This window comes from Ursus arctos, unplaced genomic scaffold (assembly GCF_023065955.2).
Source record: "Ursus arctos isolate Adak ecotype North America unplaced genomic scaffold, UrsArc2.0 scaffold_8, whole genome shotgun sequence".
Lineage (NCBI taxonomy): Eukaryota > Metazoa > Chordata > Mammalia > Carnivora > Ursidae > Ursus > Ursus arctos.
In genome coordinates, this window is record NW_026623100.1 from 33082983 (window position 1) to 33110956 (window position 27974).

At 34.3% G+C, this 27974-nt stretch overlaps 1 protein-coding gene and 1 long non-coding RNA gene across 3 annotated transcripts in view; one reads left to right on the top strand and one right to left on the bottom strand.

Moving 5' to 3' along the window:
• The window catches only part of LOC113244786 (uncharacterized), a 613758-nt gene extending 599786 nt beyond the window's left edge, over positions 1-13972 (bottom strand). Inside the window, exons 1-2 of the long non-coding RNA XR_003312516.4 lie at positions 13448-13972; positions 3835-3939 (exon numbers count right to left, since the gene is read on the bottom strand). This is a non-coding gene — a long non-coding RNA (uncharacterized LOC113244786). The remainder of the gene's footprint in view (positions 1-3834; positions 3940-13447) is intronic.
• Positions 13955-27302, top strand: ETAA1 (ETAA1 activator of ATR kinase). Of its 2 annotated transcripts, XM_026484387.4 has the most exons (6): positions 13955-14321; positions 15510-15638; positions 15907-15983; positions 18984-19096; positions 19349-21396; positions 26179-27302. In XM_026484387.4, the coding sequence occupies exons 1-6, from the start codon at positions 14099-14101 to the stop codon at positions 26295-26297; spliced, it is 2709 nt and encodes a 902-aa protein (XP_026340172.1). In that variant the 5' UTR covers positions 13955-14098; the 3' UTR covers positions 26298-27302. The 2 variants fall into 2 exon arrangements, with proteins under 2 accessions (XP_026340172.1, XP_057165181.1); XM_057309198.1 differs by lacking the exon at positions 13955-14321 and having other exon boundaries at positions 15557-15633.
• Positions 27303-27974: the final 672 nt, after the last annotated feature.

Here is a 27974-nt window from a genome sequence, read left to right on the forward strand (position 1 = left end):
AAAAATAAAGCAGAGGCAGTGATATTTATATAGGCAAGAAAATACCCAAGAAAAAGAAAAGCATATGTGATATAAAAGGAGTGAATTCACAAGATTAAAAGGAGACACAAGAATTATGTGTCAGGTTATAAAAATATAAAAAGTTTGTATTGATGAAAATAGAAGAAATGGACAGAAATATGTTTATAGTGGGATATTTCATAAACCACTATTAGTCTATGAAGCATCAAATAAGAGATTTAATTGATGACAAATTAATTAAGAAAGATGAATTATATGAAATATATTTTTATCTATGACAAACATATATAGTATTTTACTTTAAAATGCCTTTGAAAATATAATTTGATTATTTTCTAGGAACAATCAACATCCCGGTAATCCTCAAAAAATGAAAATTATACTGGCTACTCTCTCTGATCAAAATGAAACAAAACAAAATGTAACAAAAAATACAAAACCACTGAAAATTAATAGTAAAAAGAACAGACATATATTTATAATCCTCTGGTAGTTAAAATAATTTCTCCTAAATAACTGTTGGCTAAACATAAAATCAAATGCAAAATGAAATGACATGTATAAAAAGGTAAGGGATTTAACCTAAAGCTATATTTAAAAACAAATTAATAAAGTCAAAAGCTTGTGTTAATTTTTTAAAATAACAAAGTAAGTAGAGAAAATACACTAATCATTTACTTTAAGACATTGGGAAAGAAACAACTGTAATAATGTTCTAAGGAAAGGAGGGGTAGAAAGGAATGATGGTGATGTTTATAGGACAGTGAATTATAAAACAGAAAGAGAAAGTTGAGAGATAAGCCAAGGTCTAGTTCTTTGAGAAAACATAATGCAATTATCATTCTTTAATAAATCTAATCAAAAGAGATTGTGACAAACACAGAGATAATTTTCATCTGTGTACACTGTGTTCAATTGTATGCTAATAAATTTGACAATCTAAACGACACAGAAGAAGTTAAAAATCTAAATCAACTGTAAGGAAAATTTTAAGTTATCATGAAATAATTTTCCCAAAAGACTACAGAATCAGAAATGATTATCTGAATTTATTTTATGGAGAAATTATTTTAATCTTTTGAGGAATTAATAATTCTCACACAACATAAACTATTCTACAACATAACAAAAGATGGAAGGCTTCCCAGTGTACCGAATAAATTAAGAATTAGTCTAAGGACGAAGGGGCTTAGAATCTCCTAGATCGATGACCTTAGATAACGGCTCTCAAACTCACATTCCTCCTCTGTAAAATGGGAATAGTTAAGGTATGAACCTCATGAAGTGTCTATAACATTTAAATTCATGTAAACCTCAGCTTAGCTATTTCCCAGGGACACAGTGCACAAGTTTGTTTTTAAAACTAGAATAACCCTGATATAAAAACTTGTTAAATATAGCTCTAAAGTCAACAACATACTGATTTAGTCAACGAGAAATAATGTAAAAATCTAAATACAATATATGCAATCAAATTCAATAGACTATTAGAGAATAATCAGGCATAAGTGCAATGACGATTTAGTATTAGGACATGTGCTGTTGCAATGAGTCCAGCTACATCAATATACCAATTAAGAAAAACATACTTTCACATTTAAAGATCATATGCCTGGTAGCACCTTGTAAGTGAGGAAGGAAAGTAAGATAACTCCTTAATATGATAAGCCAACAACATCTTAATAATGAAACACTGGAAAGAAACATTGCCACAATACACAAATGCCTTCTATATCCAGTTTAGTTCAGGGTGGCAGTGTAGCTAGCTTAAAAAAAAAGATCTATGTGTCTAAATTGCCATTATAGGTAAAAGTTGCTGTGTGACACAGTTCTAGCTAAAAAAGGTGTAAGCAGAAATCTCTAGGTCCAGCTTGGGGGGGCAGCAAAGAGGAAGGAGAGGTAGGGGGTTGAAAGTACAGGTGAAGCCTGTTCCTAATATTATTGGAGGGAACATGAAGTTGTAGGAGCAATCACAGGACCATAAAGCCTAAAGCCCCAATTTAAGGATTAAGGAACAGAAAAATTCAAGGAGCCTAGGTTTCCAAAGGCATCACATAACCAAGGTACCAGGCCTGGGAGGCCTAGCTTTAGACAGACCATCAATCCCTGATCCACTGATAGTCATCAATCCCTTAGTTGTTTAAACCAGTTACTCTGAGTGTGGCCCCTGGACCAGCAGCATCAATATCACCTGTGAACTTGTTAGAAATCCAAATTCTTGGACCTTATCCCAGCCTACTGTCTCAAAACTATGGAGAAAATTCCCAGCAATCTGTGTTTTGACAAGCCTTCCAGGGGATTCTGATGCTTGTTTTAAATAAAGTCTGAGAACCTCTGATTTAAGCCATTGTCGTTCAGGTCTCTCTAAAAGCCAAATGCTTTAACTAAAGCATTTTAATTAAAAATATATTTTAACTAAAAATATATTCTGCTGATGAGCATTCTGAGAAAATTCACCAGGCTTTCAGAAAAAAAAGGTTGTCAGATAGTTCCTTTTGAATTCCTTTAAACACAAAATTGAATTTCAGATGGATTCAATATTTAATACACATATTTTCATGCATGTATGTGTATATATACATAAATATATATATATGTGTGTGTGTGTGTGTGTGTATGTGTGTGTGTGTGTGTGTACCTGCAAAGACATTTTGTGGCTATTTTTATCATTGAGTTGTAGAAAGATGTTATAAGAATAAAAAGGAAAACCAGTCACAATTAAAAACATCAATACATCTGACTAAAGTTTTAGAATAAATTTTAAAGCAAGAACACACAAAACAATCAAATTTAAAAGGCAAATGACATATTTATAAATTTTTTTAGAAAATATAACAAAGGATTGACATTCTTTCTCTATGAACAGTAGTATAGATAAGTAAAAAACTTTAAAAACAAATAAAAATGCTCATAACATACTGTAGTTAGTATCAAATAAAAGACTCTACACATATAAATATATATATTATGCATATATATGATTATATATATTACACATACATACACATATATGCATATATACACATATATTCTAAAGGAAATATTCCAATATTAATAGTTACCTCTGAATTGTGGCATTTGACTAAATATTTTTTCAATTTTTTCAATTTTTTTGTGACTTCCAAATTTTCTACAATGAATATGGATTGCCTTTAAAATCAGAGAAAAATGTGCAAAAATATCATATGTTGCGGTTGCAAATAACAGGCATAAGAATAAGTACCATGTGAGGACTGAAGAGTCTAATTGCCAAGAATGAGCTTCCAAGAAATCTTACATAAAACTGCAGAATAGAGTAAATAAAATTTGTAACATTTCTAATTACCATCCTACTCTACTAAAAAAAATATGTTTCCTGAAATGGCGATCATTTCTCCCCAATTTCCTTGAGTTGAAGCTCACCCAAACCAAATTTCACTTTCAACCTCACCAACACTCTAACCTCACAGGCCCCTGAACTCTCTGAGACAGCACAGAGCTTCTAGGTGTATACTCAGAACAGTGGAGAGTCTCGTGGCCCCCACATAAAATAGACATCCTTTAAATGAGTGCCTTTAAATGAGTGAATTCAGGATAGGAACTAACCCCACCCTTGATCTCATTCTCTCTCTGGCTGTCTTGTTTCGCACGTAGATTTCTTCTGTGTCCTTTTTCAAGCCTGTGCCTCTAGTTTAAGTCACCATTCACTCTACCATCTAGTCTCACTCTTCAAGCTTCACTTCTCTGACTTTAACCCCTACTGATTTGGCCTTTCCATGGACTAGCAGTGCAAACAGCGACCAAGCCCTGAAGTTCCCATACTTAAATACTGACCTTAGGGGCAGTTCTGAACTCAGGGGCAGTTCTGACATCAGATCAGAGTAGCTCCATAGGTCCCCCCGAGTGGTGTTCTAGTAAATGTTTAACAACCAGCTCCCTCTGCAAAATAAATAAATAAATAAATAAATAATATAAATAAATAAATAAATATATATATATACATATATATATATATATATACACACACACGCATATATATATTTAAGATTAATACAGTTAGGTACACACACACACATTTATTGTAAATTTTTACTGATATAGAGGACATTTCACCTCACACAATTTACAAATAATAATAGAATTTACAATACTTTTTTCTGTGAATTCTATGTAGATAATTGAATCTCCCAGAATCCTTTTGTAGTTTTTTGTTAAATTCTTGTATTCATAGCCAAACTATGACTACAATAGATGAGCAAAAGTGTAGCTCTGTTATGAATGTTGGTTGATGCATTCCTTTACATTACTGAGAAAGTAGAACAATGAAGACATATGTAGGAACTTCACCAGTTTTTCAATGATCTCACTGACTTCTTTGCTCAATCAGAGAATTGTTTTTAAATATTGAGAGAATATTTCCTCAATTTTGTGTGCTATTCACACTACACCGGTTGCAGTCAAGGCATACCTAAAGGCTTAATCTGCATTTTCTCCATCAATTTCTGAAGTCTAGACAATCAACACACATTTAACCAAGCCTTGATTTGTAGTGTTCATCTGCTTCCATGATGTGAATATATCCATCATGGCTGATTTCAAGCTGCCAAAGTAGCATCACTCAATGTGGAGTTGAGAACAGATGTGCAATGACAGTAGCAGACCACTATACAGTATTTCACCTTATAGACACAATGGACATAAATAAGCTGAAAAGCATAGGTAATAGTTAAATGCAATGAAATAATTAGCAATTGGTGAATTTTGAGTATTTATTAACCTTGTTTTTAATATAATTTAGTTAATGTTTACATAATTTTTAATAATGACTGTCAAAATTCCTGAAATGTTTTTTCATGAGCAAATTGCTAGTCCCAGCTCTCCGGTGTTACTAGAAAAGAGAACTGTGGAATATATGCATCCATAAGTAGCCTGAACATCTTCCACCTTGCTAATGTGTTCTTCTAAGAAGAAGTCATATATTACAGAACATTAGGGAAATGTCCTAAAAATCTGGGTCGTTGTGGCTGCATAAGCCCTAACCTATTCAAACAGTAGGCCCCGGGCCTCATGGTTCAGTCTAAATATTTGCAAGAGGTCAGTGTTCATGAGGGGAGCCCGTGGCAGGAGCTTGCTGACTAATCATGAAGACATCGGACTGGAGTTAGAATGTATAGAGCAAGAAGTCAAAAAGACTCTTTTCCACCTTGCTGTGGTTATATCATTATTCATATTCATAGGACTCAATTCTGGTCAAGTAGGGATATTAAGTGTAGTATTTACTTACTGAGTGACTGTTCTGTGCCAAACATCGTGCTAAATACTATACATACATCATCCTTTAAATCTTAAAACAACCTTGAGTGGTAAGGATTGTTATTCCCACTTATAACCAGAAAACTGAAAGAGCAATTATGCCCTAGGTCACGTGGACAGCAAGTGATAAACTAGGATGGGAATCAGCTGTGTACTTCCAAAACCAATGCTATGCCATAGCACTTCCTCAAGCCCAGAGATCCAGGGCCTTTGAGAACCCATTAATAAAATCTTGGATGGTATCCATTCACTCTTCAACATTCCTCATTAATCCATTAGCCAAATGTCCCTGCTGTGTATCTGCTTTCAGCTGGAATTGTTAATAGCATCCTTTTGCACCATCAGAAGTGTCCTAGTTTGGGTGTTAACTTATATGGTCCCTCTTCATGTAGAAGAATGTGTTCTACATACAAGCAGGAATTAAGGCAAGCTGTGTTTCTGCCATAAAAGGAGTTGGCCAAAAATAGCAGCAGTGCAAAACCAGCATCTACTCTCTTCTTCTCCACCTTATGAGGTCGCGTCTGCACAGACACATCTCCAAGGAATCTATACATTCACATGCATGTCCAAAAGGGAAACATGGAATTTTCCAAACATAACTCCACTAATTAAAGTATACGGTCATGCCTTTTGACCTCTGAAGATACCTTCACTGATTTCCACTACCTAAACATCATCATCTTGAATGAATGATTCCCTAGACCCGACTTCCTGTGAAGACCTCATCCTGACAATCTTGGGACACTTTCCACAGTATGTTTCTCTATGTCATTTGGGAAAAGTACAAGCTTCCACTCCCAGGAAACCCAGTGGATGCCTGCAAAAGGGGCAGCCCCTCAAAACGATTAAGATTATATAATGTTTTGGGGATGTAAGGTCAACTACATCCAGTTGAGCAGTGTTGTTTGATTATTAAACATAACTCCAGACAGGAAAAAAGACATGGAAATAAAACAAAACTCAGTAAGCCTTCCATGGAAACATAAAAATAATATTGGGGGGAACCAAACAAAAATAATGGTATTTTAAATATTTATAGATTAGCTTTTAATTATTCTCTTAAAGCGTATGAAAATTAAAAGCCCTATTCTTGTGAACATATGAAGCTTAAAAAATATAAATGCAAATAATCTGCTCTTACATCTTGAATATTATATGATTTCTTTCTCTGCAGATGAACAATGTCTTAAGAAAAATTATCATATTGACAGCGAATGGTTTCACAACTTTAAATAGTATGCAGCTTTTCATTCAATTCAGATTTCTAAACACAGTCTAGTTCTTTTGATACCAATGAAAGAAAGAATCTATAGGAAATATAACAGTAATGTTTTTTGGTCTTTCCTATCAGGAAAACTACTTTTTTTTTCTGGTCTCAAAATAAGCTTATTACTAGTTTTCTTATAAGGGTCAAAAAAAAAATCCACAAAATAGCAGTCTAAACAGAAAACACATTTCTCTCCCTAACATTGCCTGGGGCAATAACACAGGTCAGCATGCTTGCTTGCATGCATGTGTGTGTCTGTGCGTGTGCACGTGTGTGTGTGTATGTGCGTGTGCAATATATATGTTATACTGCTGCTTTTCCTCGGATATTTTTTCATTCCTCTCTTGCTAACACTGTTTCAGTTCTTTAAGTATTAATGCAATCAAAAATCAAGAAATTAATCCTGATGTATAAAATACCTTAAACACCACGCACCACAGAGGGCTCATAATAATATTAAGTTACAATTTAACAAGCACTAAGAGACTAAAGAATAATACTACAGTCAAGTCACAAAAAATATAGTGCCATAAAAAATTTTAAACCGGCTACTGTGGAATATTACTTTCATTCTTTTTGCTATTGATGTACTCATTTTCGGCTAGAATAAATATCAACATTTCTTTATCAATATGATCTTAATGAAAAATTAAGGATTATTATATTCTTTTGCCAAGTGGAAATTCATGGTTTATTTTTGTCTTGGCACCCATAAGAAAAGAAAAGTATGTATGTATGCATGTATGTATGAGTTCATTTGGAATCTTCCATTCTTTTTAATAGCTTCTTCTTAAAGTATGTAAATATGTCCTTTTATTGAGATAGAATTTTTTAGAACTTTTTCTAAACCTTACCTCACAAGTTTTAGAACATAAGACAGAAGGAAATATGAAATGACTTTTAACAATCCACTGAATAATAAGCATTGATTGCAAACCTCCATAACAGCACTGTACCAAAAGCCCAACATACAACTCTGGCCTAGCCATCTAGGGCAGGGGCGGGCAAACTACTGCCCACAAACCAAATGTAGACTAGGGCCTGTTTTTGTATGGCTTTCTACCTAGTATATTTTAGTTTTAAAGAGTAAACAAGTCCAGGGGCGCCTGGGTGGCACAGCGGTTAAGCGTCTGCCTTCGGCTCAGGGCGTGATCCCGGTATTCCGGGATCGAGCCCCGCATCAGGCTCCTCTGCTATGAGCCTGCTTTTTCCTCTCCCACTCCCCCGGCTTGTGTTCCCTTTCTTGCTGGCTGTCTCTCTCTCTGTCGAATAAATAAATAAAATCTTTAAAAAAAGATAAATAAAGAGTAAACAAGTCCAGAAAGAATATGCAACTGAGACAGTACCTGGACTGCAAAGCCTAAAACATTTACCATGTGGCCTTTTAGAGAATTGTGCCAACCCCTGGTCTAAGAGCTCACAATATTGTCAGGGAAATTATATTTGCATATGTCCAACAATTCGTGAGAAACTGATTATATAATAGAGTGCTAATATGAAGAATGGACAAAAGGTAAGGTGGGAGTTTAGAGAAAAGAGGCGTTTATCACTATGGTCAAAATTATTAGGGAAAGTCCATGCATATGATCAGCTCTCAAACTTTCCTGTGGTTGTGAATGATTTGGGGATCTTGTAACCATGCAGATTCTGATTCAGCAGTCTTGGACAAGCTCAAGATTCTGCATTTCTAATAAGCTCCCAGGTGAAACCCAGTTTGCTCTTCCGCACACTACAATTTGAATAGCAATGACTTTAAGGACAGGGAGCATTTGGAAATGTGAAGAGCAGCATGGAAAGGGGACTGTCTGTTGATGCACTCAGAAACCATAGTAACTGGCTTAAGAAAATAGTTCAACAGCAGCACAAATGTACCTGTGTTTTCCATATGTTTCATGCCAATGAGACGACAACCCTCAGGGCCCAATTTTCCCCAACCCCGCTACCCAGATTATTGATACTAGACCAAAGCCAAAAGAGTCTTTTACATTCATATGAAATACACCATCATTTTTTCCAGGAATCTGAAAGACAGGAAAAGCCGTGTTGAAAGGAAAATTTTCTTATGCTGCGAACTGGATTGATATGAGCAGAGTTACTTTGCAATATAAATTTTGCAACTTTTTTCCTATCCTTTTACATTCAAATTGATCTAAAATGTTATTTAAAACTCTAATGTTTTAAATGCTGTAAAATTACACCTAAACAAGCAAAAGCCATTTTCAGCTCTGGCCAGAGTATCCTGTACAAATGAACCATTCACCAAAAGAACCATTTGCTTTTAGGACACTTCAAGCATCCCCAAGCATGCATTTGGCTGAGCTAACCTAAACACTATTAACAGTTGTAAAAATTTTAAGAAGATTTTATTATTTTATCTACTACAAAATAAACAAATTTGTAATAGTCTCAAGTATGGTTTAGGGGTGTTTTAAGTTAAAATTATGGTGACAAAGTGAATGATCTGGATTGTGCTACTTGAAAAAGAGTCAAGGGCAATCTTTAAAATCAGGCCATCTTCCTGTTATTCATAAAAGCAAAAACTCAAAGAGGACAATGAGATTCCATTACAGCCAGGGAAAAGAAAGTTTTAACCCTGAATAAGACATTTTGGGGCGGCTCAGGTTCTCCCCCTCCAAGGTTTCACTTAAAGCAGTAGAGAAAAATGTCTTTCCAAATTACCTCTTTGACACCCACAACCATTATTCCTGGGTAGATATAGGCCCAATGGGGGTTGCTATTGAAATAATCAGTGGCATTGAATTCAATTAGTGGTGCTGTTGAGTGGTGCCTGCAGAAAGCGCAGTGTGCAAAAAATATGTCCCACTCCAGAACTGAGTAACCCTGCTTTGCTTCCTTCCTCCTACCCACATCTACAGAGAGATCTCCCAAGGGCCGCTTAGTTAGAAAGGGTCCCTTCTTACTTGGAGCTACCTTTCCTGGCAACCTCCTAATTTCTCAGCCCTAGGTAAGTGCCCCAGGCTCTCTTTTCCTTTAACATTTACAGCTTGGTTTCATTTTTAGACCTGTAACATATAGAGTAGCACTCTCTGGTCCAGTTCTCAGATCAATAGCTGAATTGAGAGGCTTAAAACTGATGAAAGCTTTGACAAATAAGTAAGATGAGGAAAAGTTGAAGGAACTGAAGTTACTTAAACTGGAGAAAGGAGAATGAGAGGTAAGAAAATCAGTGATGTGCTATAGCCAGCTGATCCCAGGTCTCAAGAGCTGATTGTTAAATTTTTAGGAATTAGGCTAGCAAATTGTTAAACACAGACATTAATCAAAAGTAAATTATATACTCTTACATATTGCAAACAAAGGGAATACAAACGGGTTCAAGGAAACTTGAGGAGTGATGGATATATTCATGATCTCGATTGTAGTAAAGACTTCAGAAAGTATATATGATACTGCAGAATGATTGCTGAGACATTCCAAATCTTATTTCCTTGTGAAATTTTATGTAAGATTTAAATAGGCCTAGTCTTAGTAATCAGACCCTTCATTTTTCTCATGGTATCTGTTCTTATATAGACAGTGGTAGAGAAATTTAGAATCTCTGTTTTAGAGAATGGAAGCATGAGTTCTGCTGGTCAGTGATACTTTGTCCCATGCCACTGAAAGCTCACCTGGTGACTATAGCTTCATGATGGCACAGTTGGAAACCTCTCCAACCTACTCAATAGCTCACTTGTAGGAGCTGCGAAAGCAAGTGGCATGATTGATCCAAGGCTGGAGGCCAGCAAGGAAAGTGTACTGGCAGGTTGAGAAAGTAAGGTAAATGTGGAAAGCGGTAAAATAGAAGTTGAAACATCATCCTGGAGTATGGGCTGGAAAGGCAAACAAACACAGCCTGTATTTTCTAAACTTTTCGGTCTTTATAAAAATAGTGAGCCAAGAAATGTAAAAAAACAAAAATAAAGTGATTTCAGATGACAGCCAGTGTCTACTGTAATTTGTCTCAGATTCAGATGAATCGCTAAAATATTTTAGCTCCCAACTCTATCTTTAAATGGGATTCTGTAACATTCTATTTTGAACTTTTCAAAATCATATCTCTTTAAGTTCTTATAAAAACTGCCTAAATCATTTATCATTAAGTGTGATTTTGCTAAAGTTTGCAACAACCATCTTGTCCTTGAGAATGAGTTTGGTATCCTGCTTTGCAAACAGCATTTAAAGTAAAAGCATTTAGCAGCTGCCATTTCTCCTGGCAATTCGTGCCTTCTAATAAAAACTGAGAAACAATTAGACTGTAACTGTTGATCCTAAGCTTTGTTTTAGTTCAGCTTTTGTGGATATAAGGAGTATAGACTAATTGGCATTAGCTAGCTCAAGGAAAGAAGTTTACTCTAAGGGCTTGGATTGAAAAAGAAAAGGACTGGAATTACAATAGAACCTGGCCTTGGGACACTGGAGCTGAATGGCTGTTCAGTTTCCAGGTATCAAATCTACATAGTCATTCCAACTGTCCTGTCAGGTAACAGGGCAGTTTTTTTCTGTTCTACTACCTACAAGCTTTCTCAAAGTTTTGCACCCACCATGGTTTTGCACAAGGCCGTCTAGCAAATTCTTACTTCAAATCTCCAAGAAATATGATTGTCTCAATGTATCTTTTGTGATGGTCAGAGGTGGAGAGTCAGCCTATGGATTGGTTCCCAAAGTCAAGTGCCCACTCTAGTCCGATCAGTTTTACCTGACTGGGACTACCTGATGGGACTGAAGTCACCTAGGCAGAGGCTCTGGATGAAGCAGTTCCCATAGAAGAGGGATGGGCATGGAAGGTGATTTTAATTACAATTGCTAGTGGGCTAGCTCTAAGGAAAAATAGGCCCAATACTTACCCACGTTCATTTTGGGGTATCTTAGGAACATAGCAAAAAGAAAATTCTCCACTCATTTTGTTGTCTTTTCTGATTCTGCCAATTGTATTTATTGATAATTGATATATTTGAAAATATAATTGCCAATTGATATATTTGGAGCTGGGGCAGAGCTCTGTAATGTGCTATTATGTAGCACATTGTGATTTTCATTATTTTTTTTTCTTGAAAAAGAGACTTCTCACAATTAGCCATCCAGCCAGCAGGTAGTATCATTGTAATGTAAGTGACAAGGCACTCAATCTACATAAAATCTCCTTATCAACAGACTCTCCATTAATTTTTGTTTAATAATCACTGTCAAGCTTATGGATAATTCCTGCAAGTAAACAAGTAAGACTTTAACTTTGGTTTATCAAAAAAATTTTAGTTGTATTAAACCTTACTTCTATGTACATTGTATCCAAATGCCTAGAAATGCTAAGTTTTGGCATTTTGAATCATATTGCATTCAAATATCTAGGACACCTATCTTTTGTTTTTTAAAAACATTTTATCAAGGAGTTAATTGTACTGTAGTGATTTCAAGAGCTACATTTAGGAAGTACAGTTAATTTGAACTGCATTTAGAACTGTAACAGATTGTGTGAATTAAGTAACTTCCAAGCTAAAACTTAGGATAGCTTCCTACCACATAATGATTGCAATTACAACCATCCTGGGCATGCTAAGGTAACAACACATGGCCGTTCTTTGGGCTCCAGTCGTTCCTTTTTACAAGGGTTACTTAGGCACTATAGAATTTGGACAGTTACAGGAAATTATTTATTGTTATTTTATTTGCAGCATTAATATGCTTTAAAGGATTGCCACATGGTTATTACTCCTATAGGCATTATTAAATTCTTCAAATTCCTTCAACGATTTTCTAAGTGTGAAGTGGATTCTTTTTAGGGTAAATTAAGTCTTTTAGACAGCTATGATGCCATCTACGTAATAAAGTGTTGTAGTGAACATGAACTTTTTTTTTTTTTTTTGCTTCTGCGATTCTTGGTCAGTTGATAGGTAGGTAGGAGAGATCCCCAAGAGAAATAACTATTCCTATTAATTTAAACAATGGAGTTTCAAGTAGTTGACGTGAATGTTAAGAGACGTCACCTTCCAAGCAGTCATATCCAGTTAAAAATATGTAAAGCTAAATAATGGTTTAAAATATGGAGATTAAAAACAATCATGGCAAAGGAAATATTAGTACAAAGTCAAAGACTGAGGAAAAAGAAGGGAAATATTTGGTCACATTGGTTTATATAAGTGTTAGAACTTCACATTTAGTTGTAGGAGTTCTGTTAGACAAACAGAGGAAATTACAAAGAAGAAATACATTTCAGTTCCTCAGTGGAAGCAAATATTTTTGCCTTACAAAAGTTTTTAAAATATTTTTCCTGACAAATATAATGTATACACGCAAAAATACACAAAACAACATATTCAGCTGAATGAATTATCATAAAATCACAACTAGAACAAGAAAAAGAACAAAGCCAACACACCAAATTACTACCCCCCCATTCCCTTCTAATCATTGTCCCATCTCCCCTCCCCAAGGTAACCATTATCCTGACTTTTCATGGTAATTGACTCCTTGATTATTCTTTATAATTTTAACACTTAAACTTGCAACCCTGTACAACACCTTGCCTGTTTACATGTAAATGGAATTACATATAGTATTCTTGGGATGGAAGAGGCAGGGAGTCTGGCCTCTTTTGCTCAACTTTATGAGATTTCCGCGTGGTTGCAAGGAGTTGTAATTTTTCTTTTATGTTGCTTTGTAGCATTTTGTTGAGCAAATATAGCTCAATATCTTTAACCCCTGTACTCTTGAAGGGTGTTTGGGGTAATTTTGAATTTTACTGCTAAAAACATTTTTATGAAATATATCTTGATGCACAAGTGCATCATGCATTTCCATTAGTTATATTCCTCAGTGGGATTGCTAGACCAAAAACGGTTTTCCAAAATTGTTGTACCAAGTTACTCTCACCAGCAGTATGTGACAATTCCCACTGCTTGGGTCTTCAGGCTCTGGGTCCCTCACAGGCTGCAATCAAGGTATTGGCTGAGGCTGTGGTCTCATCTCTGGTTCTCTTGATACCCCTATTGTCATTCTTAATTTTAGCCATTCTGATGGGTGTTGAAGAGTATCACATTATGGCTTTAATTTTCATGCACACATCATCTATGAAAAAACAGCTGAATTTTTCCTTCCTAATCTATACCGTTTATTTCTTCTTTAAAATACTAAAATCCACAATTATCTAAATCCGAGTAGTGTGTAACTGCAGCTGTAAATTCAGTAAAAAGATGCCAGTGGATTCAATTTACTTTCCACCTCACATACTCTCACTCAACTACTGTCACCAGCTCACTAGCCCCCTTATCACTTCCAATCCGGATGAGTCTGAGCAGAGCCCGGCGAACTTGGACGCGGGCTGCGGAAGCGCGCGCCGGTGGCGCCCTGACCGCTCCGCCCCTTGTCCAGACGCAGCCAATCAACGGCCGCCTCTTTCGAGCGCCCCATCGGCCAAAATGGCGGCGGCCGTTGGCGCCGAGTCCTGCTTGTAGTTCCATTGCCTTACTCCTCCCGTTGCAAAATGTGAAAGGAGAAGGGGCTGGTGGAGGGGGGCTGGAGGCAATGAGTCGGCGAAGGAAACATGGGGACAGCCCTGGCCTGAAGAACACGCCGCGCAAAGCTCCGGCGGCTGAGGAATGCAGCTCGATGGTCGAGCCAGGGAAGAGGCGGCTGAGGTCGGCCCGCGGCTCAGGGCCCCACAGGGCCGGAGACACGTCTCCCCGGTCCGTGCCGCAACAAGAGCAGCCTCCAGCAGCCGCTTCGTGCAGTAAAAGTAACCCCGAGGGTGAGACGTCGGCAACGCGGCCTCTCCGGGCTTAAGCGCTGCAGCCCCACAGCCCCGCTTGCAGTGGGGAATCTTAGGGTGCGGGTGGGGGTGGAGTCCGAAGTGTTTTCTTTCTCTGGGCTTCTCCCCTCGTGAGTCCGAAAGGAACACGACGCCACTACCCCCATGGTTTTAGTCTACGAATTTGAGCTCTGCCACGTTCTGACCACCCACTTGTCTTGCTGTAGGAATAGGCCCTGTGATTTACCTGTTTGAGGGAAGGAGGGCAGTTATTTCTAGACTGCTCAGTCATCAGCAGTGGCAGAGCAAAGAAAACTATCTGATAAGACTTGCTGCCTTCTTATTCCCAGGAAAATTGTTCCCCGGGCCCCTCCACTCCCCCCCGCCAAACTTTTTGCCCTGACTTGCTTTAGTGAAGGGATCGTATAAAAAGCTATAGCTATCTCTGTCATCCTCAGAGTTTTGGGGATGTCTCACTTCATTATGAATAAACCGGATGTTCCTGTGTATGATGTCCCTCAAAGTAGGAAACTAAGGGGCCCTGAATATTTCATTCTGGTCAGTTTTTGGTGTTCTCTTTTTTTTAAAGATTTCTAATAAATCCTGGTAGGAACTGAAATTCACACAAAAGCTCTTTCTTAAAGTGTGTTCTTAAAATAACGACTTTTGTTACCTTACTTGTCTTTAGTTTACTCCCATAAAGCAATTCTGGAATGAACAAAAACAAATGTTTGTAGAAATTTAAAAGTGATACTGGACAAAACTTAACAGGAAATGGGTCCCTAAAAGTTTTTGAAGTAATTAGTGTAAGTTGGATAGAGTTGATGAAAAGGGGGCTAAACAGACTCTTACTGAAGTTTCTGCTAGGAGCGTTTTGATTTTCGAAATGTATGTATAAATTAAGGTGGTTCCCAAAGCCTCCAAGTTCCAGTGGTAATGATGGAGTGACTAGATTATACAGTATTATACAGTCATAGAGCTACTGGATTATCTTAAAATAATTGATATTTACAGTGTCAAATTTGTGAAGTATTACATGGATTTTTATGTGAAACATTTCAGTTATTAAAGTAATATCTCTAGGAGAAAATTTTATAATTGGACTATAAAAAGTAATCTAAAGGATATGTGACATTGGGGTATTAGGAAGTAAAGTAAAATGCAACAATTGTTTTTTATTTTATGTAGAAAGATATGAAACACCAAAGAGAGTGCTGAAAATGGATTTCTTGTCATCTGCCTTCAGTTCTCCTAATGATCCAGATGGACAGAATGATATCTTTTGGGATCAAAATTCTCCAATGACAAAACAGTTAGGTAATTTACTATTAATATTTCTATCTGGGTAGATATTTGGTAAATGATTAGGATTTAACTATAGAATTTCAGTAGAGTAATCGAACTTCTATACAACAGATGTTTTTTGAGAATCTTATGTGATTGTTAGGTTACGCGTGTGATGTCAGTGCGTAGTGATCTAAGCCATGCTAATTAAAATTGTTTCCTAAGAAGTGACTGCTATTTTTAAAAATTAAGTTTTTTAATTAAGTTGTTGACCATTTATAGAAATGTCTTTGTTCTTTAGGTAAAGGAAGAAAAAAACAGATTTACACCACAGATAGTGATGAAATCTCACATATTGTTAATCGCATTGCTCCTCAGGTAAATATCACTAGTTTTATAGTTTATCTTAAACCTGAAAGCTATGTCACTAGGCCCATGTATGAAAAATGTTTTGTCTTTTACAATTCTCTTTTCTGAAAATAGAGCACCAGAGGTTACTTTTACCTTTTGTACTACTGAAATGTATGTTTTGAGAAAAGGAACATAATGTATAATTGGCAATATATATTTTCCTAAGCTTATATCTTATATTTTAATTTTTTTAGAGTAATGATTTTTGACTAGAGCTTTGTATTTATTTTGTTTTTAATATTGTTTAACAATATATGGCATTATTTTTAAAGTTACTACAATAATAGAATCAGACAATAAAAATTTAAACTTTTTAAAGTTTTTTGTGATTAGTATTTGTTTACTGTGTATAGCACACTTTTCCCCATTGAAATTGCTCTTCTTAATACTCATAGACTAATACGATCATTGAGAAACACTCAAAAAAGTGGAAAGAACACTGGATTTGAATTTAGTTCTCAGTCTACCTCCTATACCGGGTGACCATAAGCAAGTCACTTAAGCTCTCAGAACTTTAGTTCATTCGGCGATAAACTGGAATTACTTGTCTTGCTCTCTCCATTGGACTATCACGAGGATTAAATTAAATAAAAATTCTTTGTAAACATAGAGCACTATAAATGTAAGATTATTTTAAAGTTCATTATAATAGTTAAATAATTTGCTGTCATAGAACCATCTTCAAAAGTTTCCTTTTCTTTATTTCAATTCCTGTACTGCTTGAATGAAATAGAAATACAAGTTTAAGGCAACCTGTATTCTGAACCTCTTTACTGTCCTCTCTTTTTTTCTTACTTAACAATATTTAAATTTAGAAAACATCTAATTTTTGCTCAGTGTCCTCTCTGTAGGAAATAAGGGATTTTTTCCTTGACATACCCTTGGATAGTGACTATATGTTCACCATAAACAATAGATGGCATTGTCCCAAACTGTGGTTATAAGGAATTACCATCATCCAGGTGGAGGAGACAGGAAATAAAGTTTTTCTTAGTGGCTATAAAATATCCAAAATTACAATTAACACAGTCAAAACAACTCTGTTGCTACTAGCTCTACATTCCATGTTTGGCATGTCATAGAAATTCATTTTACATATGGTTCATTAGTTAAATAGCTTTTATGCCATAATACTATTTACTTCATAAGTTAACAATAGATCTTCATTAATTGTGGGTTTCACATGAAAGAAGCATAATAAAATGTGTTTGGACTGGCCAGCTTAAATAGTGATAAAAAGATAGTTGAGTAAATTACTGGACCCTTTACCTAAGTGGGCTGGAAATAATAGCTCACAAGAAATGGTAACAATATGCAGGTGGTAACTTGTATATAAGAAAAAAATACAGTGAAATTAGTTGCTTTTAAATGTTACTCTTTTCAACTAATACTTTTAAAGCATGTAAATCTTTGGTAGTATAAGATTGTCATGTTCTGAAAATGACATGTACATGTTTTTTATTTTTAGGTGAGTTACCTCCTCAAGTAGTTATTCAAGTCACCTTGATATTTTCAGAGATGGCATTTTTTTTTTTAATACGCACTTTCGTTTTCCCTGGACAATCATTTCAGTTTCTTGAGGGATACTTTTCATATAGTGTTGTTTGAGGATGTATATTTTTTCATCATTTTTATACAACACTACACAGAATACTCCTTAGGATTAAATGAAGTACTGTGTTCAGATACCTTATATAGCACCTGGATTGTAGTTGGAAATCAATAAATATGCAATTATTGTTAAAGACATTTTTAAAATATAACACAAATAGTATAAAAACATACATAGGGCCCCTGTATATATAAAATTGGGCATATAAAGTTGTCATACCTTTCTTCTCTAAAAAGTGAATGAATTTAAAAATACTTGGTAAATGGACAAAGGGTCCATAATTAAATCATTAAGAATATTTTCCCTAAATTCAAGGTTGTTGTTGACACAAAAGTGAAAATAAATATTGAGTCTGAAAGTAAAATTACTGATTACTGGAGTATTTTGTGAAGCTAAAATCTAGGTTCAACTGGACATCTAAGAAAACTGCTTGTTGATTGAGGATTTTAAAGTACCAAGTTGTAGGGATATTTTCACCTAAACCTAATAAATAAATATAAACTGATAATCTCTCCATGCCTAGCATTTTGCTGGATGCTCATGATAAGATCAGTCCATGCTTTCAAGTATCCTATAACCTAGTAATAAGATTATTTTTAGATTGAATGATATTTATGTTCATTCTAAGTACTATGTTCATTCTAAGTACAAAAATAGAGTAGAAAATGGTTAAGCCATTTGATTTGTTGGTTTGTAACTAATGAATAAACTCATTTTCTAATTTTTTTGCATGATCAACTGACTGAAAGGAGTAGCAAGAACATCCAGGATTAAAATGGCCCTTCTTTTCCTTTATAGTGGTTAAACTTCTTTTGCTGCTTTTTCTAATTTTTGTTCTTATCCCTCCCTGCCTTATTCTTAGCATCAGTTCTAACCTTGCTCTTGACTCGTTCTGAGTTTAATTTTAAGTGTTCTCAATTCAGGTCAACGTGGATTGTCCAACTTTAGATAAAGATTATAATGGGGCTAGGGAAAATTGGAGAATTGGGTGATACAGAAAGAATTCCATATGTATCTCTCCATTCTTAAGTCAGTCAGTTTTTTCTTGGAAAAAAAATGTGCTTTTACTGTTGAATATGCATTTGTTAATTAATTAAATTCTTAAAACTTAATTTTTTAGAAAATAAGAAATTACCAATTCTGAATGTTTTCATTTCCTGAAACATAAATGGATCACTTCTTACAGCTTGTTATTGCCATTCTCCAGTTTCTCATTGTTCTGGAATATGTTTAGTAACTACCACCTTACCAGAATTTATTGTTTTAGGAAAATAATTCAGTATAGTTAAAGTTTTCTTTTCTTTTGAGGGGGGCGGGGGAGTCTGTAAATCCCTTTTTTTTCCCTTCTGCCAAAGGATGAAAAACCAACAACAAACTCCATGCTAGGCGTGTGGATTGGTGCAACTGCTATTCCTTGTACTCCTAGTGTAGCAAAAGGAAAATCAAGAGCAAAAATCAGCTGCACAAAGTAAGTTCAAACTTTTCAGCTTTCCTGACATTCAGTGGAGTAAATATTTTTAATAATACTGTTTTGGTTTTGTAAATGTATCAAAATGGCTATAAATTATATTTTTTAGTTTTGACATGTAAAATTTTAGACTTAAAATAATTGTGTTAACATTTTCAGTTTTAATATATTTTAAAAGCTAAGTAACAGTTGAATATTTATAATGACTCTTAGAAGTTTTCCTAGTTACAATTTCTAAAATTTTTTCAATAGGTTAAAAACACAAAATCAAGAGGAAGAACTTATGAAATTGGCTAAGCAATTTGATAAAAATATGGAAGAGCTAGATGTGATTCAAGAGCAAAACAAAAGAAATCATGATTTTATCCAGACAATTTCAGAAGCAGAGACTTTAAGCAATTCTAAAGATAATGTACAGATGCAGTTATTACATGATATAATTCCTGAAGTAGATAATTCTATAATAAAGAAGCCAATGAAAGAAAACACCAGAATGTCTGTGGTAAATGATCAAAATAGCATTCAGAAGCTATTTGACCAAAATGCTGAAGCAGCCTTTAATGCCATTTTTGATGGCTCTACTCAGAAATGTAGTGGACAGTTCAGCCAAGATTTGTCAGATGCTTTTTTAAACATGAGTAATACCACCTTTGAAAAGAAAAGCGCTTTAAAAGAGGAGAAAATAATTATGAATGAAAGTCTGGTCCCTGAAAAACTGCCAGATAAAACCCCAGGATCACTTTTTTGTCAAGTAGACACTCCTGGAATGACAAAATCATGTGTGACTTCTTACACTGAGAAGCCAGAAGCTTTTCATAAATACCTTGATGCATTTACTACCAGTGATTTTGAGGATGATTGGGAAAACTTACTAAGTAATGAACCTTTTGTTATGCAAAATGTCAAAATGTGTGAACCTTTCCCTGCTCCTACAACAGCCCAGATTGCTGATCAAAAGCGAATTTATAACTTCAACAATAAAAATGATAAAAATAAGTCAAGAATGAATACAAGTCTAGATACCAGGTTAAGAGATTCAAAAATTTTACAGGATCTCCCTTCAAAGACACATAACAAGGAATCAATAGATTCTGGAAAATATGGGTTTTCACTAAATCCAAACGATAAACCAAGCAAATTACCATCCACTGGAAATAAAACGAAATTTGAGAAATATTTCGGTAAAACTGTTGTTCAAGACAAAATTCAAGACGGCGCAGTTGCGTCTAATCTGACAAAAGTAAAAGAAGATATGCACACTAAATTTACTTCTGATGTAAATATTTCTGAAAAGTCAGCTTTGAACACAGGATATTCTAATGAACAAAACAATAAGTCCATTTATAATCAGTCTTTTAAAGCACCTGCTAATATAGATCCTTTTGGCTCTGCAACTTTGGGCAATGAAACCAGTGTTTCTAATCCAAATCAGACTAATGCATCAAAGTTAGGTTCTTTCTTTGATGACTGGAATGATCCATCATTTGCCAATGAAATTGTTAAAGCATGTCATCAATTAGAGGATACCTGGGAAGCAGATGATGTAGATGATGATTTATTATACCAAGCATGTGATGATATTGAAAGACTAACTCAGCAACAAGACATTAGAAAGGACAGCAAGATATCAGAAAGTAAACTTGAGGTCAATAATAGTTCCAAACATGGAGCCAAAAATATGTTTACTACAGCTAAACAAAAAAGTCAATTGGTGCAATCGAAGCATTTGAATCTGAGCAGCATTTCAGGGTATACATCTTTCACAAATAGCTCACAATTAAATAAACCAGTAAAGATGGAAAAAGGAGAAATTTGTGGAAATTCTCCAAGTTTTTTAGGTGCTACAACTAATTTAACAATATACTCTAAGAACTCAAATCGTCAGATCAATAATCTACATTATTCCTGTAATAACACTGATGTTCCAATACAAGTGAATAGTACTGAATCGGTTCTTATAGGAAATTCAAGTTTGAATGTGAGGTCAGATCATAGGAATACAGAAACTGCTACTGACAAGAAGAAATTAAGTACTCAGCATCTATCCCATAGGAGCACAACAGATGGACCTAAGAGTGGTCTTAACAGACCAGTTCGATTTCCTAAGTATACATTTACAAAGATGAAAAATTCTCAAATACTTTCCCAGCTTAGTCAAAATTGTATACCAGCAAGTATTTCTGATACCAAAATTACACAGGGTTTGGAGAAAAATAAAACTGTCAACCCATTTTGTGGGAAGACTGTTCAACAGCAGTCTTTGGCAAAACGTTCTGAATCTTTGAAACAACCTCCAAAAGGTATGTATAAAATAGTTTTCTACGAAAATTATCACCTGGGACAGTAGCTAACTAGTTATTTGTTATATTGAATTTGTGTAACAAAATTTTAAAAATCATGATGCTTAACTAGAATTCTTAAAGTGACTCTTAGAACTAAATAAGCTCTAATATACAAAGTATGGGTGATTTATGTTTTCAGAGGACTGCATTTGAGTCTTTCTTATATTTTAATACAATGACTAGCATCTGGTAGGTACTCAATAAATATTTGTTGAATGTTTTCTGAATTATTTCCTAGAAAATTATACTTTTTGGTAGATATATTGCTACGAGATTGTGTTTACGAAATACCTCATTGTTTTAAAACTCGAATAATCTTACTCCTATGTTTTGCAGAACATTGAGGTGAACAATATTTGAAAATTCAGAGCATCCTAATTAGACACATTTGCTACTATAATATCTGATATAGAAATGTTAGTTGTGATGGTTAGAACTGTAATTTACTTAGTACAACTTGTCGTTTTGGATTCTTCTGATTCCTTTCCCACAATTCTATCAAGTTCCATTGTTTCTACTTCAAAAAAGTACATCTCAATATTGTCCATTTTTCTCTCTTAACTGCTACCACCCTTATCCAAGCCAACATTTTTTAACTAGATTGTAGTTCTTTTATCTGTCCCTTTTCAATTCTAGTCTCCAAACAGAATAATCTTTTAAAAACAAATAGGCAAACATGGCATTCCTGTGCTTAACCACAACCTTCAGTGATGGCCCATCATTTTTCAAAGAAAATTCCAACTCTAGGCTGATCTACAAGGCCCTGGGTTATCACTCCTTTTCCGTCTGCCTGCTTTTTTACCTCACCTACTAAGCTTCAACTACACTAGCTATCTTTCGGTTCCCCAAACAGAATAGTTTCTTTCCTAGTTCAAGAGCTCTGACTGTGCTATTCCCAACTAAAATTACTACTTCCCAGCATTTGACACACACCCCCATTCCCATCTTTTGATTGGTGCTTTTTTATTCTTAGGTCTCAATTTAAGTGTGACTTCCTTATAGAGACCTTCCTTGAACAATCTATAAATAGGTCTTTTCTTTGTTATTTTCCATCACCTGTCTTATTTCCTTCATTTCATTTATCACAATTTGCAAGCAAGTATTGATTATTGTCTGTCCTATCTGAATAAGTAGACCTACCACAGCATCTGCCACTTAGAAGATGTTTAGTAAGTATTTGAGTGAATATCATGCAATATAATGTGAAAATCTGTGACTCATTGATACTGTAATGTTTTTTAAAAGGGACTGTGTCTGGCGTAACTACTTGTACTTCTTAATGCTCAGTTCTTTCTCACAGCCTCATGGTTTTACAGATGCTGTTTCCTTCACCCAGAAACATAGTGCCCCCACATGCAAATACCAGATCTGCCTGGCCATTTTCCATTTGTCCTTTAAAACACAGTGTTTCTATCCCCAGATAATTTAGCTTCACTTTCTCTGGGTTTCTCCAATATCCAGTGTTAACTTTTGTTATAGCATTTACTATGCTAGCTTGTAATTACTGATTTTCTTAATCAGTCTTCCTCACTTGGGGCTAACATTAGGATTCTTATCTATTATGTAGATCAATGCTAATAAGGTGAGGGAGTTTCTAGCTTCTTTTAACATTAGCTCATTGTTTTCTGTTTAGATTTTAGATGATGATTTTGTTGGCATTACTGCTACAGCTTCCCTATTTAAGTGATCCCACCCCCTTTTTTTTAACTTGTAACAGTAATATGCTAGTTGTTTAAAAAGAAAGAAAGAAAACAGAATAGATTAATTTGAAGTGAAAAATTAAATTATCTATTTCTCACAGCCATTCTTCAGGGAAACCACAGTTAACAGTTTGAAATACATCATGTAGTATTTTCTTTGCATATAAAAGCGTGCATGCGTGTTTGTATGTATCATGTGTGTACCTACACATTTATTTAATCAGGTGGAATTATATACTGTATACCCTCTATTTGGCAACTTGGTTTTGCCTTCATTTAATATAGCTATCTTTCCCTCTTATTCGTATAGTTTTGCTTCAGTCCTTTAGTGACTGCATAGTATGTCATTATACGGATGTACCATGATTTATTTAACTGTTTCTCTATTGATGGAAAGTTCAGTTTGGTTGCATGTTTTGCATTACAAACAATCCTCCAGTGAATATACTTCTACATAAATTTCTCTGTTCTCGTGTGATCATATATGTTAATTATTGAAAAATTGATGTAAGAGAATGTTTTGAATTTGATGGATATCACCAAATCTTCCCCAAAAGTCACATCAATTTATATTCTTATCAACATTGACGATGAATATTTCCCTACCTTATAGCCTAGATATTTTGAAACTTTAAAAATTGTGGTCAATCTATAATAATTTTAAATATTTAAATTTGTATTTAAATAAGTGTAATTAATTGGACCATACTCTCAACATGAATTTAGTTACATATAGTTATAACTATATTAAATACTACATCTCTGTAATATTTGCGTTTTCCCAAAACTACTATCCATCTGCATTTTTTTATGGGTGGATAATCTCTCTTTCAGTTTATCTTACCAATTTTTCTAAGTTTACTGATAGTACCTAATCTTCTAATTAACATTAATCTTCTTGGTATTTTCTACTGTTTCTACTTTCTTTTACTTTGTTACAGTATCAAGCTGCTCTCCAGGGAGTATCTCTGAAACAAAATCCATTTAACTGCCTCATTGCTCTAAGGCAGGGTTTGGCAAACCATGGCCTATTCAAATCCAGCCCATACCCTGTTTTTGTACAGCCAGCATGCTTAGATGGTCTTCACACTTTAAATAGTTGAAAAAATCTGGAGAAGAGTAATATTTCATGACCTTTGAAACTTATATGGAATTCAGATTTCATTGTCCCTAAACAAAGTTTTATTTGAACACAGTCACATCATTTGTATTGTCCATATCTGCTTGTTTTCATGCTACAATAACAGCTGAGCAGTTGCACCAAGAAACCATATGACCTTCAAAGTTTAATGTATTCACTTTCTGGCCCTTTACGGAATTTTTTTTTTCCTTTTTGCTGACCTCGTTTAAGAGAATAAAGATTAAGAAGAGCCACTCTTGCTTTGTACCTTGCAGTAATTTGAGACTTCGCCGTGTTTTTTATTGAAGACTGAGTTAAAGGAAGGGCTGATGGGAGAAATGGATGACTCTCTAAATCAAAATTTCATGGTGTGACCTTATTTACGTCATTTGAAATTATTTTCCAGGAATATCACCAATCCAATTGTAAAACCAGTTTTAGGGAGCTATGTTCTTTTCTGTTGTCATGGATTATTAACCTGTTTTCCTTCCAGACTTATGGTCCATTCAATGCAATTCTGTGTGTGTGTATTCTGAGTTTATGTTTCTCAGCTTTGAGACTAAAATAGTAAGACAATTAGTCAAGCTAATTATAAAGTATCTTGTAGCATCTTTCTGTAAGGAAAAATAGCTACAAGTCTGTGAGATAATTAGTTTAGGAAATAAATAAGGCATCAGAGTAATCTGGGGAGTTTATCTGAAATATTTATCTCTTACCCTGAACACCCTCTCCCATTTCCAATTATACCAAGAAAGGAAGGGGAGACAGATAATTTATTTTGGACAAATAATCTCCCTTAGTTAACAAGGGAAATGTCTTACAACAAAGTCTGAACCTTTGTCTAGATGGTAGTGTAAATGATACTTCTCTGCCAATAGTACTACAGATTCTTACTCCATGAGAGGCAGATTTTACAACATAAACAGTTTTACCAATACAGGGGCATGTAAATACGATTTAAGGTGATAGTCTTAATTTTAAAACATCCTTAAATGAGAAAATACATTTGCTAATTTTTAAGTTTGACTTTTATTAGCATTATATAGATAATCTAATATTTTTTAGCTCCAAGTGACTATACTGTGGAATTAAATTCATTTTATTAGAACTCAGTATTTTGCAGAGATAGAATTGGATGTATTATTAAAATCAAAATTATTTTCATTAATTTAAAACACATTGTTTATTTTATAGTATATCTCCCTGAAGTATACACTACAATATGCTGCATCGGAATATGTCAGAACGCTTCACATTTCTGTATACTTAAAAAGACATTCAAATTGAAGATTTTATTCAGATATTCTTCTTTTTGCAATAATTTTCTAATGTTTATATAAAATGTATTCTCCAAATAAAAACATTTGACAGTGAATTATATGCTTATTGTCATGATAGATTTCACTAGAACACTTTAAAACATTTTTCCTCAATGGCTAAAATGAAAATCTTGGAGCTCTATAGAGGAAAGAGGTTGGTGTGAATATTAATATAGCTTATAGTAAAAATACATTTGAGATGTTTGTATTTAATTCATTATATTTCAACTACTTTTCTATTAAAGTTTATATAACATTTAAAATCCCAGGTTTTAAAAAATACTCATTTGTCGATTATATACATTAGATGTCCTTATTCACAAGAATTATATGCTAGGAAGTTAAAATGTACAGTTTTAATCAAATGAACTTTATCACACTGTGAAAAGGTATATAAAATAAGAACAGATTGATCAGTGCTTGATTTTCTTTTGGCCTAGAGCACTGTATCTGTATGTGGAATATCATATTTAGTAGTTCAGTGTGATTTAATAGTTATACCAATATGACAAGTCTGGGTAATAAAGTAAAAATTAAAATTCATACTCAGTATGACTTTATAGTCTATAAATGTAATATCTATATTTTGTTTAATTTTTAGAGGAAGAAGAGAAAAATAAAAAGTATTCTCCTGAAGAAATTCAAAGAAAAAAACAAGAAGCATTGGTTCGAAGAATGGCCAAAGCACAAGCATCATCTGTAAAGGCAGCTCCCACTTAACTTGATTTCTTTTATGAAATGTTAGTTGTAAGATGTAACAAAGACAGTTAATAGCTATCTATGATAGGAAATATTTTTTCTTGATTTCTCTGTGAGAAATTTAATGCTGACTTATAAAGCATGGACTTCTTTTTTTTTTATGGACTTGTATTTTATTTAATAAATCAATGTTTGCAATGGTCAATGAAACCTTTCCTTGGAGAGGTATGTGAAAATAGTTGCATATAAGTTTTGGCAGTTCAGGAGAATTAACGATTATGTTGTAGAATTATACAGAGTAAAGTAGTTGTATTTTTAAATATCGTTGATCCTCCAAAAATAGGTAATCTACTAATTTTTTTATTGTAATAACTTCCTAATACAAAGCTTCAACTCACTAAGTAAATAGGACTATTTTTTTATAGTTTTACTTTCAATTCAATAACTATTTCTGTTTTTTATACATTTCTGAATTTTAAATATACTTTCATATTCTTAAGAACATCGTTGGTGGGAAATAAGGACTTCGATTTATTTGTAAGGAAATCACTATTTTCAGTTCCTAGTCTGAAATAGATCTTAGAAAACTTTAGTTTTCTAAAACATGATGTATTTTGGAAACTTTCCACTATTTTTAGGGAAAATACTGATTTAAGTTTAGAAAAAAGAAAGACTGGCTATATAAGTAATATAGTATTATTAACATTTAGAACTGTCAGAACCTTTAGATATCATCTGGTCCAACTTCTTTATTGTATGGGTGAGAAATGAATACTGTTATTCTGAAAGTCACAAGGCAAGTTAAAACTGTGCTGGGATTAGAATGATTGCTTTCATTCTAATGAATACCTAGACAATTGTACCATTTTCTTCCAAGTATTAATTAGTATATAAAATAACTTGTTTGTAGGAGCATTAATTATTTCATAGTATAAAAAAAATAGTAACTCAGAGTATGTTAAGGACTGTTTAATAATAATGCTCATTGTTTCTTGTATTAAAGAATTCATTCCAGGATATAAAAAAGAGAATCTTTCTCTTTTCGTTTTCCTATAACTATTTAATTTTCCCTTAATTAATTTTCTGACTTACTTGATCATCTCTATTACTCTATTTTTTTTTCTTTTCGTCTGTTTAGAATTCACTAAGCCAGAAAATCTAAGCAGAGGTCATAAGGGCAGTAAGGATGCTTTATTTGTCGTAAATGACTTTGGGAGACCTGATGAAAGGTATAGGTGTGAAACACTTATTAGTGCATTCACCACTGTTCCGGTGTCTTACAGCTATGATAATATCAAAATAATTAAATGCATTTTAAGGTATGGCTATATAGAGATATATCACTCTGAAAATTGTATTTTCATATATGCAGTGGATAACTGCATTCTGTAACACATTCTTCTTCCTTTAGGTATTATTGGAAACAGTAGGGGTTAGTGGCCCTTCAGTGAACACACAGAGGGCTGTGTGGATAGTTTCTCTAGGTTGGCGCTATCCAATCTCTAGGAAATCTGTTTCTACATAGAGAAGGAGCAGTTGGTAGGCCTGGCAGCTCTGTTCCAGCTCAAGCTCAGCTGCCGTTTATGCATCTCAGGATGGCTGTAGAAAAACTGACCTTAATAATGCCATGATTGCAGGAAAGTCTACTGCAGAATAGAGCCCATCTATCAGTACTCTTTCTTGCTTGCTACAGACAGG

What these genes read in the sequence shown, in the direction of transcription:
- ETAA1 (XM_026484387.4), top strand. Translation starts at nt 14,099, where the DNA reads ATGAGTCGGCGAAGGAAACATGGGGACAGCCCTGGCCTGAAGAACACG. An exon ending in TCCAATGACAAAACAGTTAG is followed by an intron (nt 15,639 to 15,906) that starts GTAATTTACTAT and finishes TTTGTTCTTTAG; the next exon opens with GTAAAGGAAGAAAAAAACAG. An exon ending in TTAATCGCATTGCTCCTCAG is followed by an intron (nt 15,984 to 18,983) that starts GTAAATATCACT and finishes CTTCTGCCAAAG; the next exon opens with GATGAAAAACCAACAACAAA.